Source organism: Poecilia latipinna, unplaced genomic scaffold (genome assembly GCF_001443285.1).
Source record: "Poecilia latipinna isolate Pla-1442-1.1 unplaced genomic scaffold, P_latipinna-1.0 Scaffold1820, whole genome shotgun sequence".
Taxonomy (NCBI): domain Eukaryota; kingdom Metazoa; phylum Chordata; class Actinopteri; order Cyprinodontiformes; family Poeciliidae; genus Poecilia; species Poecilia latipinna.
The window spans coordinates 276,019-291,551 of record NW_015114436.1 but is presented as its reverse complement, the minus strand read 5'-3'; the positions used below and the strand labels follow the sequence as shown (position 1 = coordinate 291,551).

General features: G+C 40.4%; 1 protein-coding gene across 1 annotated transcript; it reads left to right on the top strand.

Annotated features, from left to right (window-relative positions):
- The first annotated feature begins 228 nt into the window (after positions 1-228).
- LOC106934536 (serine/threonine-protein kinase WNK4-like) lies at positions 229-14,697 on the top strand. Its single transcript, XM_015014512.1, has 24 exons — positions 229-455; positions 976-1,390; positions 3,826-3,986; positions 4,661-4,881; positions 4,960-5,117; positions 5,192-5,280; positions 5,485-5,704; positions 5,779-6,021; positions 6,789-6,966; positions 7,048-7,202; positions 7,922-7,995; positions 8,071-8,206; positions 9,037-9,153; positions 9,233-9,388; positions 9,743-9,797; positions 9,904-10,014; positions 10,479-11,044; positions 11,665-11,710; positions 11,791-11,858; positions 12,346-12,394; positions 12,913-13,303; positions 13,473-13,678; positions 13,746-13,840; positions 14,135-14,697. The coding sequence occupies exons 1-24, from the start codon at positions 304-306 to the stop codon at positions 14,135-14,137; spliced, it is 4,065 nt and encodes a 1,354-aa protein (XP_014869998.1). The 5' UTR covers positions 229-303; the 3' UTR covers positions 14,138-14,697.
- Positions 14,698-15,533: the final 836 nt, after the last annotated feature.

Below are 15,533 nucleotides of genomic sequence, written 5' to 3'. Positions count from 1 at the left end.
AATACTTAAAAATAAGTATTTATTTATGCACTTATTTCTAAGGAATACTGTGTAAATGTAGTATAGTTAATGCAGTATTTTTACAGGAAAAAGAAAATAAAAATTTTCACTAAAATTCAAATATGACACACACAAAAACACAGAAACAGGCTTCTGACCAAAATAAAAACATAAATTAATAGAAAGCAGATGATTGATCCGTTTCTGACAAGTCACGTGACCCATTTCTTTTCAGACAGGTGTCCGGTAGGCGGGGCTTTCTTCCAGCTCGTGCAGTCTGCTCTGAGCAGATAGCGTGCGCGGATGTCAGGCTATGACATCACAGAAGGAGAAGAAAAGGAGGAGGAGGATCTGGACTCAGATAGGAACCGAACCTCAGCCAGAACCTTAAAGGTCCGCCTGGTGCGCTGGATTTACCGGTTCCGGTCTGAAGCTGATCAAAGCGGACAAACACAGTGAGTACAACACAAATATTAAGATTATAACTCATAATAACTTCAGAAATCTAAAGTTTAGTAATAATCAGATTCTGGGTCTGCTGCAGTTGGAGGAACAAACTCAGAGTTTAATGTTTGGGCATAAAAAAGTGTTTCAAGTGAAATCATATTTAATGTTTCACTCACAGTAAAACATTTCTGTGTTTTACCCAAAAATGTTCAAAAGTTGAAAATGTTCAACCTTTGAATCTCAAAAAATTCTGACTTTTTTGTGAAATGTATAATCTTTTTCTACACTGTCCCTAATCTGGGATTAAAACAGCTCTATAAATGCTTATTTGATTTTCTTTGTGTTCAGTTTAATCATCAATAGTTTGAAATGTGAAAATAATATAAATTTAAATATTAACATTAACAATCTTTAAATATAAACATTTATCTGATATAATAAAACTTTTGTTTAACATGTTTATGGGGAAACTTAACCAACACATTACATGTTAATTGTGAAAAATTTGAATGCTTTCTTTATTTATAGGTTATTGAAGCTCGGCCCACCTTTTGTGACGTCACAATTACACTTTAAATCAAACCCCAGGTGGGCCGCGATGACGTCGACACCTGAGAGCGACACAAAGAAGAGAACCGAGGAAGATGAAGATGAAGATGCCAGCCAATCAGACGCCTGGGATAAAACCGCCGCAGAGCTGAGCATCGGCTGGGACTCGGCCGAGGAGTCCGGCGTCACGCTGTCTGACTCCACCAGGGAGGAGTTGCCATGGCAACGGCAGAAGCAGGAGGCGCGCGACGAGGAGGAGACGGAAGCGGTGGGATCGTCGCCCGATGGGCGATTCCTGAAATTCAACATCGAGATCGGACGAGGTTCATTCAAGGCGGTTTACAAAGGCCTGGACACGGAGAAGACGGTGGAGGTGGCCTGGTGCGAGCTGCAGGTAATCACTGGGTCACGGGGTCAGACAGTCCGGTTACCATGACGACTGGGGGGGGTGGTGGGGGGGGGGGGGGTTATCTGCCAAAAAAATCAGAAATTTGAATCAAAAATCAGAAATTTTTGAGTTCAAAAAGTTGAAACTTTGCTAGAAAAAAACTCAGAAATTTTTAGATTAGTCTCAGAAATTTTCTCACAAGCAAAATCGAAAATTTCTTAGTTCAAAAATCTGAAACATTCAAAATAAAATCTCTGAGATTTTTAGATCAATTTCAGAAATTTTCTGTAAAAAAACTTGGAAATTTCAGTTTCAAAATTCAAAAGCCTTCGACTTTTGAATTTTTTTTTTCGAGTTTCAAAAATTTGGGCAGGTTGGAGTAGTTTGGAGTAGTTTTCAAAACTTTTTAACTTTTTAAATTTCAAGTTTTCTTAAAACTTTTTTCATCTACAAATCTTCTCAGAGTAATTTCAACATTTCTGGATTTTTGGCAGAAATTTACACCTCTTTGTTTTTCTATCTACAGCGTCTTCACTAGTTCTCTGATCCGGGTGAATGTAGTTTATCAGAACTACAAGAGTCAACAAGGACTGATGGATCAGAACCACACAGAGATGCAACAAATTAACCATCTTACTATTAATTGTCAATTAATGGTTTATTACATTAAAATTAGTTAAACCTATTAACTTAGCATCCACTTCTTCTTTTATCAATGTAATCTGGCTGACATTCAGAACAGGGCACCACTTAAATGGAAGCAAAAATAGTGGAACCATATTTCTTCCTTCCACTCAATTTTCTGCAAATATGCTTGGATACAGAACTTTGTGAACAACCAGCTCCTTTAGCAATAAGTTCTTACGACTTCTCCTCCTTGTGAAAAGTGTTTAAAAGCTGAGGAAATCTTTGCAGGAGTTTTGAGTTAATTAGCTGATTAGAAGGTGACACCGTGATCTTTTCAGTTTTATATTTTTTTCATTTTGTATAAGCTGATCATCAAAATAACAAGAAACAAAGACTTTAGATATCTCTCTCTATGGTTGGTGATTCTGCATTATCTTCACTTTCTAAAATGACTGGGAAGAAATGTTGCACTTTTACGCGATATTTTAATTTTTTGATGTGTACTGTTACACGTTGTCCCATCAAGCCCAGCTGGATTTGAGTTTTTCCCCTTCACGTCATTTCAAACATCCAGAAACATGGAGGTAAAACATTTTTCTGGGTCCTTCAGCTCCACTCCTCACTGCAGGCTGCAGACACACATACGTGTTGCGATGGAGCATGAGTCAGCAGTTTGTTGAAACATAAACAGTATCTGAGCAAGCGCACAGCGGCTGGATGCTGGTGATAACACACACACACACACACACACACACACACACACACACACACGTTCTGCCATCTCATCTGTTTGTTTGGTGCAGAAACACGTCGGACATGTTGCTATTTTCTGTGTTTTGTGTTTCTTAATGTGATTTTTCTCCTGAAGGACTTTTTCTCTTTAAATCTACAGGTTGTTTAAATAAGCAGCATAAAATCAGAGAGAAATAAAAAAATTAATGAAAATCTAAAAACAATGGAAGAAGACCAATACAACAAACTTAGGTTTTAAATTTTACATTTAAATATATTTTTTAAACATTTATTGATTTTATTTTTTATTTTTTGCTGTATTCACATTTCCCATAGTTGCAGTGGGTAAAACTAAATTAAAGTGAAGTAATTTATAAAAGGTTTTTCATTTAATTCAATTCAATATCAAATGTATTTATTTATATATCTTAATTTAATAAATACCATATCATATTTAATTTTATGTAACACCAAATGTATTCATGTATTGTTATAATTTAATTTAATTTAGTAAATAACAAATTTATTACATTTTATTTGTCAATTTAATTAAACATCAAATGTAAATAATTTTTTTAATATTTATTTTTACAAAATTTAATTGACTAAATGTATAACATTTAATTTAATTTCTGATATATATTTACTCAATTATCAATTTTTAAAAATTATTTCAATTTAATTTGATAATTAAAATTCTTGTACATATTTATATAATTTTATTTATTAAATACATTTATGGAATTTGCTTCTCAAATGTATGTATTGATGTATTCATTTAATAAAATAAACATAAAATGTTTTAAAGTATAAAAAATGATTTAATTTCATTTTCCCGGTTGCTGTCCTGTGATCTAGTTACCAACCTTGTGAAGCCTGAAGTCAGAACTCAGAGACACAGGAAGCGCCGGATCATAAATAAACAAACAGAAAATCGAGTCTGGCAGCAGAGCGAGGCGTTTCTGTTGCCATGTCAGCAGTTCATTAGGAGCAGCTCTGTGAGGGCTCAGCGTCCTTCAGGGCGCAGGTTTCTCTCTCACAAGGTGAACGGCTGAAGGTGTTCATGTGTTCACGCTCCACAGACTCATCGTCTGAGCAAAGCCGAGCGCCAGCGCTTCAGCGAGGAGGTGGAGATGCTCAAAGTCCTGCAGCATCCCAACATCGTGAGGTTCTACGACTCCTGGAAGTCCGCTAAGTGCATCATCCTGGTGACGGAGCTCATGACGTCTGGGACGCTCAAAACGTGAGGAAAACAGACCACAAAAGCCTTTATCTCTCATAAAATCAAAAACATAAAATCTTACCAAGTATTTTGACAAAATAAGACAAAACTAACTTACAAGTAACTTTTCAGCAAGATAAGTTAATAATTCCTTAATATTGATAGTGCTACCAGATTATTTCAATCATAACAAGACATTTTTTCCCATGTTCCGATTCAGAAAAACTGTCAAATATAGTGGGTCAATCTGACTTGGAAAGTCAGGAAGGAGTTTGGAAAGATGAGAAAATAACAGTTGAAATGTTCCAGCTGTGGAGAATTTCTGTAAAGTCTCATAGGAGTCCAGTAAGAAGCAAGCCTACAGATCTGTGTCAACCAAACCACAGTCTGGACTGGTGCAGAACTCTACACACACAGACATAGTCAGATCTGAGCATAAATATGCCCCACATTGGGCACCAATTATGTTAAAAAGCAGCAAACAAAAACAAATCATCACACTGGACTCTGTTTCTGTCTGCTTTATTTGGGCCAACATGGCATTTTACACAAGTTCCGTATTCACACAATTCTTACAGATCCTCCAACTGTCTGTGAATTATTTGCCACTTTTTCATTCCCTAACACCATCTGGCACCAGAGCGTATCCTGAACATGACCCTCCTTGTTCTGTGTTTTCCTTTAAACCCATCCAGGTACGTGCGCCGGTTCCGCCCGATGAAGCTGAAGCTGCTGCAGAGATGGAGCCTGCAAATCTTGAAAGGTCTCCACTTCCTGCACTCGCGCTCGCCACCCATTCTCCACCGAGACCTTAAATGTGACAATGTCTTCATCAATGGACCCACCGCCTCGGTCAAGATTGGGGACCTGGGCCTCTCGACGCTCAAGAAGGCCTCATTCGCCAAGAGTGTCATTGGTAAGAAGCATCTACTCAGGAAGACGCGAGGAAGGGCTCTGTTTGAGTGTCTCACACTGTGACTCGTGGTGCGTTCAGGAACTCCTGAGTTTATGGCTCCTGAGATGTATGAGGAGAAGTATGACGAGGCTGTGGACATTTACGCCTTCGGTATGTGCATGCTGGAGATGGCAACTTCAGAGTATCCGTACTCCGAGTGTCAAAACGCAGCCCAGATCTACCGCAAAGTCACCAACGTAAGGCCATGTCCACCTCACACCCGCACACTTCCTGTTGTGTTTCCGTGTTTGACCCACTGTCTGTTTTCCAGGGAATCAAGCCGGATAATTTTTCTAAAGTACAAAACCAGGAGCTGAAAGAGATAATCGAGGGCTGCATCCGAACCAACAGCAGCGAGAGGTCAGTTGGGAAACATTCACACCTCCCCAAACAAACCAGACTTTGTAAATAAACAAACTAGAGTTCGATTAAAGCAAATTAAATTTGTTTTACGCTAGAAGCTTTAAAATATAACTGTGTCTGAAAAGTTCTCATATGCTTCACTTGTGTCTCTTGTCAATGTGGGACAGCGAACCACCTATTGATGGTTGATTTCTTTGGTAGGTTTACGGTTCAGGATCTGCTGGGGCACCGGTTCTTCCAGGAAAAGACGGGTTACTATGTGGAGCTCGCTGAGGAAGATGATGGTACAAAGGCAGCCCTGAAGCTCTGGCTCAGGGTGGAAGACAAGAAGAAGCTTCTGGGCAAATACAAAGACAATAATGCCATTGAGTTCCTTTTTGAGCTGTACAAAGACGTCCCTGAAGAGGTCGCCCAGGAGATGGTAGCCTCATCACCGCACTGGTGACATCACCAAAGGCTGCCGGCTGGACTCACCTGTCCATCTTTGTCTCTCAGGTGATCCTGGGATTTGTGTGTAAGGCCGACTACAAAGTGATCGCCAAGGTGATCAGAAACCGCGTGACTGCCATAAAGCAGCAGAGGGACAAAAAGCGCCGCCTGCTGGAGGAAGCTCTGAACAACCTTAAAGCGGTTGTTAAGAGGAAGGCGGCTGAGCCCGCCCCCGATCAGTCCAAACTGTCCAATCAGAAGCCTGCATCCGCTTTGAATGCATCTGCTTCTGGACGGGTGGCGAGTCAGGTGAGTCTGAAGCATAAATTAAATGTTTTAAGATTTTATTTACAAATTAAAATCTTTTTATTATTTAATTTATTGAGTTTGTTCATTGTCAAATTTTGTCATGTAGTATTAGCCTAAAGGCTCCCACATACTCGGCCAAACTTTGTGTATTCAGTGAGCCACGCGGACTCCACCCATACTGTCCCCATTGATTGCATTGTCAAGGAAACCGATTTCCTACATTTATCAAAACAAATTCCTTTATTTCCCTCAAATTCAGCCACAATTACCTTGACATAGTAATCCGACTACTGATTACTGATTTATCTTTTAACAAGTAACTCAGATACTTTAACTTAGCTCATCCCCAATCAACGTTGTCTTATTACTGAAAAGGTGACTTGTCACATATGTAACCCTACTCACTGTGACACAAGGAAATCACAAATTATTATTTTTTTTACAAAGGATGATGACAGAAATAGTAACACACATTACTTTAATAAGTAATTTTATTGTAATTACTGCTTTGGAAAGTCCTTATATTCCCTCAGTAATGCATTGCACAAGTCTTTAAATTTTATGTCTTATAAGACGTTGCTGAAAATCTGACATAATTAAGTCCACAAGAGGGCGCCAGCAGTTTGATTTTAACACTGTTTTCTGCTGAGCAGTTTACTGTGCGACACGGAGAACACGCACCTAAACATGAAAGTTTGCTCAAACTTCAACGGAGTGAAATAGACAGAGTATGTGGGAGCCTTAACGCTCGTCCAATAAACTCACAGAATGATGTTCCTGCTGACATACAAGCCCCGCCCACGGCACCCAGCCCAGCAGGGATGCTGTTGGCGAGCAGCAGCCCGGCAGATTCTGGGATCAGCGTCTTGTCCAACAAAACGGAAGAAGATGGAGACGAAGACCAAGACAAGACAACCAGACACGCGTCTCACTCCTCAGCTGCCTGTCAGTAAATTTAATTACGTGTTTCAATGTCTGATTGGATGATGGCTTGTTCAAGTTAATAACCGCGACTTCTTATGGCAGCTGACTGTGAGACAGGAGTCTTCTTCAACACCCCTCCAGCGGCTCCTGAGACTCTTCCTCCTTCGTTAAGCTCCGCCCCCAATCCAGGGACCCCGCCTCCTTTACGTCGGACGCCTTCCAAAGCGCCGCCCTTCCCGATGTTGCGATTCCCAAAGGTCAGCAGGAGAAAAACAGATAAAATTGACTTTAGTTGCTTCAGTCCAGCTACAAACATTAGAAAACAACAACAACAAAAAATCATCACAAGGATAAATTTCAATAAGTCTATAAAATCCTTCAATCTCTAAAATCTGAAAAGCTGAAATGATTAATCAGATAAATCGAGATGAATCGATTATCAAAATACTTTAGCAATCGATTAATTGTTAACTGGAGTGAACAGACTTAAAAAAGAGTAATTTGCTGAAAGTATAACATATTCAGAGTAGTAATTAAGCTAAACTATACAGAAAATTTGCATTTAAAATAAAACTAAATATGTTCAGATCTCCTTTGCAATCACCTGGTTCAGATTGTGTAAATAAATCTCCTATTAAGCATCTTTTGCATCAAATTATTAATCAGTTAAGCCAAGAAATAATCACCAGCTCTTCACTGTACTGATGTTAAATAAAGGGATGAGCTTTCCACATGTTGATGTTAGAAGTATTTTTTTTACCTACAGATGCATCTTTTGGTATATCTTAGGCAAGAAAATGCGTATTTTCTGATTTTAAAAAGCAATCAAATTATTTGCAACTTTTATCGTATTTCTAATATTTTATATAAAAAAGGATTACATGTAAAATGTGCAGACTATGCCAGTTTTTTAAACAGAATAATCAATAATAAAGTAATTGTTAGTCTCAGCTCTAATTGAAACTGTGTTCTGCAGAGCATTGCTGTTTCCCAAAGTTCAGAAAAACATCCCACTGATTCAAGCTGCGGCTTCTCCTCACCTGTCGACAGGTAACACACAGGATACAACAATCAGCCTCCTTTGTTTCAATATGTTTTACTTTAAAATCTGTTTTATCTTTACAGCTACTCCTCTGACATAACGTCCAGCCTGAGTGACGGCAACGATGGCCAATCAGATTGGAGCAAGCAGGAAGCAGCGAAGAGAGAAGCAACAAAGCAGTTCAGGCGTAGAGCCAGAGCCCGGCTGAGGATCGTCGGGGTGAGTCCCAGTCGAAAGCCGAGCTGCTATTACAAACGGCAACAAATGCTTGTCGATGTCCTACTGATGTAGAAAAACACAATTTCACAATTGCTGTGTTTCCATTAATTAAGAAGTAAAATTAAAATCAGACATGAATAAGTTTCTTCCCATGATAAGTTATTAAAAAACATGCCAAACAATTACAACACTGCAAAAATACAAAATATTACCAAGTATTTTTGGTCTAGTTTTTAGTGCAAATTTCTTAATACACTTGAAATAAGACAAAACTAACTTACAAGCGACTTTTCAGGAAGAAACAGGATCTTATTGTAAGTCAATAATTCCTTAATATTGATAAAAGTTCTAGTTCCACTGGCAGATTATTTTACTTATAATATGAAGAAAATGTCTTTTTATGAGGGAAATAATCTACCACTGGAACTAGAATGTTTTTTTTTTAATCAATATTAAGGAATTACGTAAAACAAGCTGCTATATCTTGCTGAAACGTTACTTGTAAGTTAGTTTTGTCTTATTTCAAGTGTTTTAAGAAATTTGCACTAAAAACTAAAGTCTAAAAAAAAAAAACAGATCATCATTCTCCTACTGCTTCCTGTTGTTGTCTTCTTTGGCGTTTCCGCCAGTAGTAAGATCCAACTGATGATCATGTAACTCGTGATGTAAAGATAGTGTTTCCATTGCAGTTTTGCGGAATAAACCAATTTAGATTTGGTCAAAACTTGCCTCACGAAAACCATGAGTTTAAAAAAAAATGTATGTGTTTCCATTTATGCAATTTTATGGTTGATGCAAACACAGCTGGTGTGTGTGTTTGGTGCATGCAGGTGTCCGACAAGGCGGACCGAGTGGTGGAGTGTGAGCTGCAGACTCACAACAACAAGATGGTGACCTTTAAGTTCGACCTGGATGGAGACAATCCAGAGGACATCGCCTCTGTGATGGTGAGGAGACAACCAATCAGCATTGAGCATTCTCCTCCAGCTTGTCCTCCATCAACATCAACCAACTCTTTACTTTCAGCTGTTCAGAGACTTCATCCTGCCATCAGAGAGAGAGGGGTTTATTCTACGCATGTATGAAATCATAAAGAGGGCGGAGTTAATGATGCATCAGCAGCATCCAGCAGGCGCCAACAGGTTGCCTAACTTGACTGCATCTGCGTTGCCCGAATCACAGGTGCGCCTCATTTCACCCCTAAAAGGTTTCCTTCTGACAACTAACTCCAAAAATCTAACTTTTTTTTTGCTTTTAAACTGTCAAATAGGTTATTTAGGGTTCTGTCTTTATGCTTTTGTGTAAGTTTTTATGTTTAGTTCTGCAATATTTGCCTAAAACTGATTCAGTTCTGCCCTCCTCTGGTTGAACAGTGCCTAAACAGTTGAATCCTCTAATTGTTTAAACTGGTACAGCTTTTCATGAAACAGTGCAGCGTTACAGTATAAAATCATCTGAGTCAGACTCCATGGTTTCAGCAATTTTATTGAATTATACTCTGATTGGTACTCTAACCGAGTTCTTTAATCTTTACAGTTAAACGAGGCAATAAAGGGCCTGTCCAGGACTCTGTCCTCGTCCTCTTTGCCTGGTAAGTACCAACATTTGCACTGTAAAATCAGTCTGGTGGTTTAAAGCTCAAATGTGATGTATCTTTGTCAGTTCTGACTCGTTCATTTGTTGTCTCCTCCTGTCAGATATTGATAACAATGACCCCTCACCTTTGAAAGCTGTGGATTTCCGTATCGACACCGAGGCCACGCCCCTCGTCAGACCGCTGAGGTCACAGTCTTTTCAGACTCCATCAGGTACAACATGGTGTCGTCTTTTACATAATACCTTCACATCATCTACCAGCTGGTAGGGGTGATGGATATCTACTTATATGCTTTATTAGTTGTGCAATTTTAAGATCAATGCAGTGTAGGGTTGATCTGTTGACTATTTTTTTTGGATTAACTGATGAATAATTTGATAGTAAAAGGTGCTTAATAGGAAATTTTTAACAGAATCTGAACCAGGTGAAGCTAAAATTCAACTCGAGGAGTTCTGGATAGAACATATTTACAGATAAATATGGCCCTAATATGGCTGTAATCTTTTTTATTTTGTTGAAACACTTTGGTAGGTATCCAACCTAAGTGTCTTCCTGTTGCATGTTTTCTAAATGTAAACCACTGTTGAGATGATGCACAGCACCACCTAGTGGTAACATGTGAATTACCCAGACGTTTACCTTTTTTAAAACTGTCATTTATGTTCCTTTCTCCAGCTTCCTCCTATCAGCACCCCCAGTTCTCTCTCCACTACCCACACCCAGACTCCAACTCTACGCCCCAACCTCATCTCCCACATGCTGCTCAATATCAACTCCAGACTCACCCCTATTCCACTTACACTGCCTCCTTCCCAACCATGCCCCCCATCTCCCGACTGTCCCGGGTGCAAAGCAACCCTTCCCTTTTCACCCCCACCTCTTCTCCATCAGCACCCAACCCTCACCAATGGCCCTCCCCAGACCAACCTTACTTTTCCCTAGCTAACGTCATCTCTGTGGCAATGAGTGTGGCTCAGTCCCTCTTGCCCCAATCTGGGGCCCCCAATCAGGGCTTGTATCCCCACACTCCACCTTTATCTCCCCCATTCACAAACCCCCAAACCCCGCTCTCTTCCTCTGGTTCTCCATCTTTGAGCTCTGGTGTCCATCATCAAAACCAAGGCTCATTTTCCAATTCCTTCACCATACAACAAACACACTCCCCACCAAGACCTCAGACTGGCTCATTTAGGGACAGTGAGCAGGGAGTGTCATCCAACAGGATCCCAGAAACACCTCAGGTAAGACTAAGACTAATTAACACCGCCTTGATTAATCCGCTTTATTTGATCTCCAGTTCATTTGCCTTGAAAGTGTGGTGTGGTGCTGTGCTGATGCAGACCAAAAAAGCAAACTGTCAGACCTACAAACCTAGGTCTCGGCTCAGTTGAAGTGAACTCTGGTGCGGTCCAGTGGACCGAAGACCAGTCCAAAAGCAGGAAATGAACTATAGCATAGGGCATTCTGGGAAAATACAACCAAAACAAACACGAGAGTCTAACTCTAGTGAGAGAAATAGCCAATGACAAAAGAGAAATCCTACAACCGGTAAAATTTGCCAGTACTCCGTTGTTGTTTACATTTTATGAAGGAGGAAGTTCCACTCATGTCACTGTGACATTTCCTTCAGTGGCTCCTGGTGCAGCGCCCCCACAGGTGAAGAGGGGAACAGGTTTGATTGGTTTGACATTTCAGTGTGAAAGTAAAATGCACAAGTTGAAAATGTAACAAATTTTGATCCCAAATCAAACTGAGTATTATGGGCTATGAGGTGTGATGATCAGGTTTGAGGTCACTGGGTTTTGTTGTATGGAACTAAAGCATCTTGTTTTTGTGCTAATCTCTCACTCCTTCATCACAGCTCAACAGCTCTGACCGTAAAGCTGACTTACCCTCACCCCCTCACGGTGAGTACCTGGTGGATTTAATGACTTCAGTCACAGCTGATCAGACCAACACACTGAACATTCATCGTACTGGTTCACAGGTTCAGGTACAGACTCATCGACTTCGTCCTCCACATCATCTCCTCATACATCAACTCCTCGCAAAATGGTGAGGCCTATAGACATCAAATGTTTTTTTTTTTAAATCTCCTTTATGATCAGTGGATTTACGTGTCTCCACATTGACCTCAAGGAATATCTGATCGGTCCAGGAATTTCTTGTCCCTGTCCTGTTGGGGGCTTGTGTAGGTTACAGGCCAATGAGACTGTGATCATTTTCAAACACTAAACCCAAACAGTGGCAGCTCATCAACACATTGATGTCTGTTTATAGAAAACAAGCCTTACATCCGTCTCTCCATGCCCCGTTGGTTAGAGAAGTCACATCAGTTTAGCTCTGGGAATCCTTCCTGTGCTCAGTGAACCATAAGTTCATCAGCTACAATTCACCAGTCTGTGTTGTTTCACAATACAAACACAAATAGCAAGCAGGTCAATGACAAGGCAATGACTCAATGCCTTACTGCCGAGTTGTGTTGGTGCGCTTCACTCATGTACCATGTTTATTAAAGTTGATATCTTATACTTTATTTTAGGTGTCCCCTCCTGTTTCTCCATCAGGAAGAATGTCTCCCTCCCTGACAGGTAAAATTTACTTTTCTGATATGTAAGACAAAGAAAATTCTCAATATTTTTTCATTAACAGAAGAAAGCCCAGAGAGGCAGCAACACTTTGATGACAACAGAAAAAAAGTTTCCTTTTATCGTGTATTTTTACATCTCCCAGAGTTTTCCTTTCCATCGCTATCACTGTTCATCTCCACTTATCTAACTGAGTTGAGGAGGTAACATGTCCAGAAAGGAAACCAGACATGCCTCTCATTTGGAGTGTCCAGTTGTTCCCAGACCAGACGGGACGCATTGTTTTGGTTTTCCCCCAGGGTCTCCTCCTTGTAGGATGTTCCCAAAAAGCCTCCAAGGGAAAGGAAAGCACCCGGGAGACATTCTCTTCCTCTATTCTTCCACCGTTCTGTTCTATATTGGAATCATAGCTTTATTTATTGTTTTGTCGGTATTTCTGCTATCTTTGGGATGAACTTCCTGAAAATGAAATTATCACTCAGGAAGTCAAAGGTATCTTCTCCTCTTTTCTTCTCTCACAGTAAAGGAACCAGGTTTCACAGTTGGACGCTTCCAGGTGTCACCCTCTTCAGGAGATCCCTCTGTCAGTCATCAAGGATCATCCACTCAAGACAACACCACCGCCACCACCCAGTCCGCGACTCCATCCAACAAAAATCAACCAGAGCACACAGGAAGCAGTACAGAGACGAGCCAATCAGAGAGCAGCAATCCCACAGTCACCATCTCCCCTCCTGGTAACTACGACGGCCTGTCTGGTCAGGAGCAGAGGACGACGGGGAGCCGCAGGCTGAGTGTCAGTCTGTGGGAGGGGTCAGGCAGCAGCCAATCAAGGAGCCGCTCTGCCACCTACAGCTCTGACGAATCAGAGGGCGAGGAGATATGGGAGGAGCTAATGGAGCTTCGTCACAGGTGACTGGGTGATCGGTGATCATCTTTTGCTCTACAAATAGCTGGAAAATCAAATCCAATACACCTTACTGACATATAAAGAGCAGTGTTTTGAGTTTGGCCAGCAGGTGCCGCCAAATCTCACAATGCATGCCTGTTTATTGTGAACTATCCTCTCTCCTCCTCACAGACACCTGGGGCAGGTGCAGAGCCTGCAGGTGAGTCAGAAGCGAGAAATTGAGGAGCTCTATCGACAGAAAGGTAAAGCCCCACCCCCCAGCATTATCCCTCCGGCGGCCATGTTGAAACACCGCCACCGCCGTCTCTCCAAGCCAGCAAACTACACTCTTCCTCGCAGAAACAGCCTGCAGAGACGGGACATACTGCCCCCTTCAGGTAGATGAGCTCACTGCACTGAGCAGACAGAGTAGCAGTTTCTGAAACGGGTCTGCTTTGTGTTCAGGCATCATGAGGAAGAACTCAGTGAGCGGCAGCAGCAGTGGATCTCAGGACAGAGTTCTGAAAGGAGTGACGTTCGCTCCAGGACACAGCTGCATGGTGAGCAGAGAACCTCAACCCCCAAAACCGAAGGTCTGCAGCACTGCTGTGTGAAATACAGTAGTGCTGCAGACAACTACACGGAAAACAGTTACTTTCCTTGTAGTTGATTTTCCTCACAGCACTTTTCTGTAAAGCAGACGTTTGAGTTACGTGCAGGTATCTACTTAAAGCCTCTTGGTGATCTTTCTGACATGACTGCAAGTTTGTTTGGCTATAATGTTATTGCTGATGAAGAACATGAACACCTTCTGATTTAGGATCAATATCTGACCCCTGACCTTTGTCTTATAGTGAGGGAGGAGCTGCTGAAGAACCTGAAGACCATCAGAGCTGCAGACACATTTCAGCTCCTCAGGAGGAAACAGAGCTTCATGCAGATTCAACCCGATGGTTTCAGATCTGATCCTTCAGGGTCCAAACTGGACCAATATTTTCAGCATCATGAAGATATTTAAGGGATTCAGAAAATCTGGAAGCTAACTGGACGTGACGAAGGCTCCAGTCATGAAGGCAGCTCTAAACCTGTTTTATTTATTTATTTATCCTTATTTTTATTGCTAAGCTTCACCATGGTGACATTTTTGCTCAAACTCTTGTTGATAAATGTTAATAAGTTGATATTTTATTGCTGCTGGTTCAGTTCAGGTTGAAGTTACAGCAGCAGCTCATCTGTGCCTTATTTAATGAATTGCTGCTGAAGCTGAACATAAAACCTGGAAGTTGTTTTTTGCTTCAGTTTTTAAAGTTTGAAACATTAAGAAGGTTTAATAAAATAATTCTGATGAGTCTCATATTTTTGTAAAATCTTACCTGCAGATCGATCAGAGATAAATTAAAGTATTATAACTGCTTGACTCTTTTCTCTTCTGGTCTAATTTCTCTGTTAGCATAATCTTGTCATTCAGCAACGATCTTCAGTCAGAGGCCTCTCCAGATTCACTGCAAGACTGACTGCTACTGGAGATCCTTCCTGCACACAACATCATCATCCATGATTTTCTGAAGATACTTAGATGATTTGAATTACAAAAACATTTAATTTTACTTGGTGATAAAGGGTTTTTGAAATTGAATTGAATCATTGGAACACGTGGCTGTAAACCAGACAATCAGGTGTGCCCTGCACTGATGGATTAATCAGTTCTGAATCAGTGCAGCGTCATCCAGTGACTGATAGAGAAATTACACCCAAATCTGAGTGAAAATATTAACTAGTTATATGTGCAAATATACTAAAAAGGAACAGATTTAGTAAATTATTTAGTTTTAAACAAATTTTTAAAATGTTTTAGAGAAATTATTTCTAGAATATGCTGCACAGTAACAAAAAACTCAATATGTTGATGTATTGAGTTTAAACATGAAACAATGAACAATTCATCTTCTAAATCAGTTAGAAACCTCAGATTTTTGCAAAAATATCTTAATATTTAAATAAGTTCAGTTTGTCAGAAGGTTTTGTAATTTAAAAAGTATCAAACCTCAATAGTAACAACTGTTTTACAAGCTAAAACAGTTGTTACAGTTGCTGCATTGGAGGATCTCCTCCGATGAGATCATCTTTAGCCTTTAAACCAGCAGCCTTGTTGTAGAGACAATATGCTGCTATGGGTGTGTCACCCAGTTGCCTCTGGTATCACTTTGTTGACGTAACGTCTGTTGATCAATCATGTCATGTTCACCTACATTT

Coding starts and splice junctions, on each gene's coding strand:
- LOC106934536 (XM_015014512.1), top strand. CDS start 304: ATGTCAGGCTATGACATCACAGAAGGAGAAGAAAAGGAGGAGGAGGAT. Junction 3,987..4,660: donor ACGTCTGGGACGCTCAAAAC/GTGAGGAAAACA, acceptor AAACCCATCCAG/GTACGTGCGCCGGTTCCGCC. Junction 5,281..5,484: donor CGAACCAACAGCAGCGAGAG/GTCAGTTGGGAA, acceptor TTTCTTTGGTAG/GTTTACGGTTCAGGATCTGC.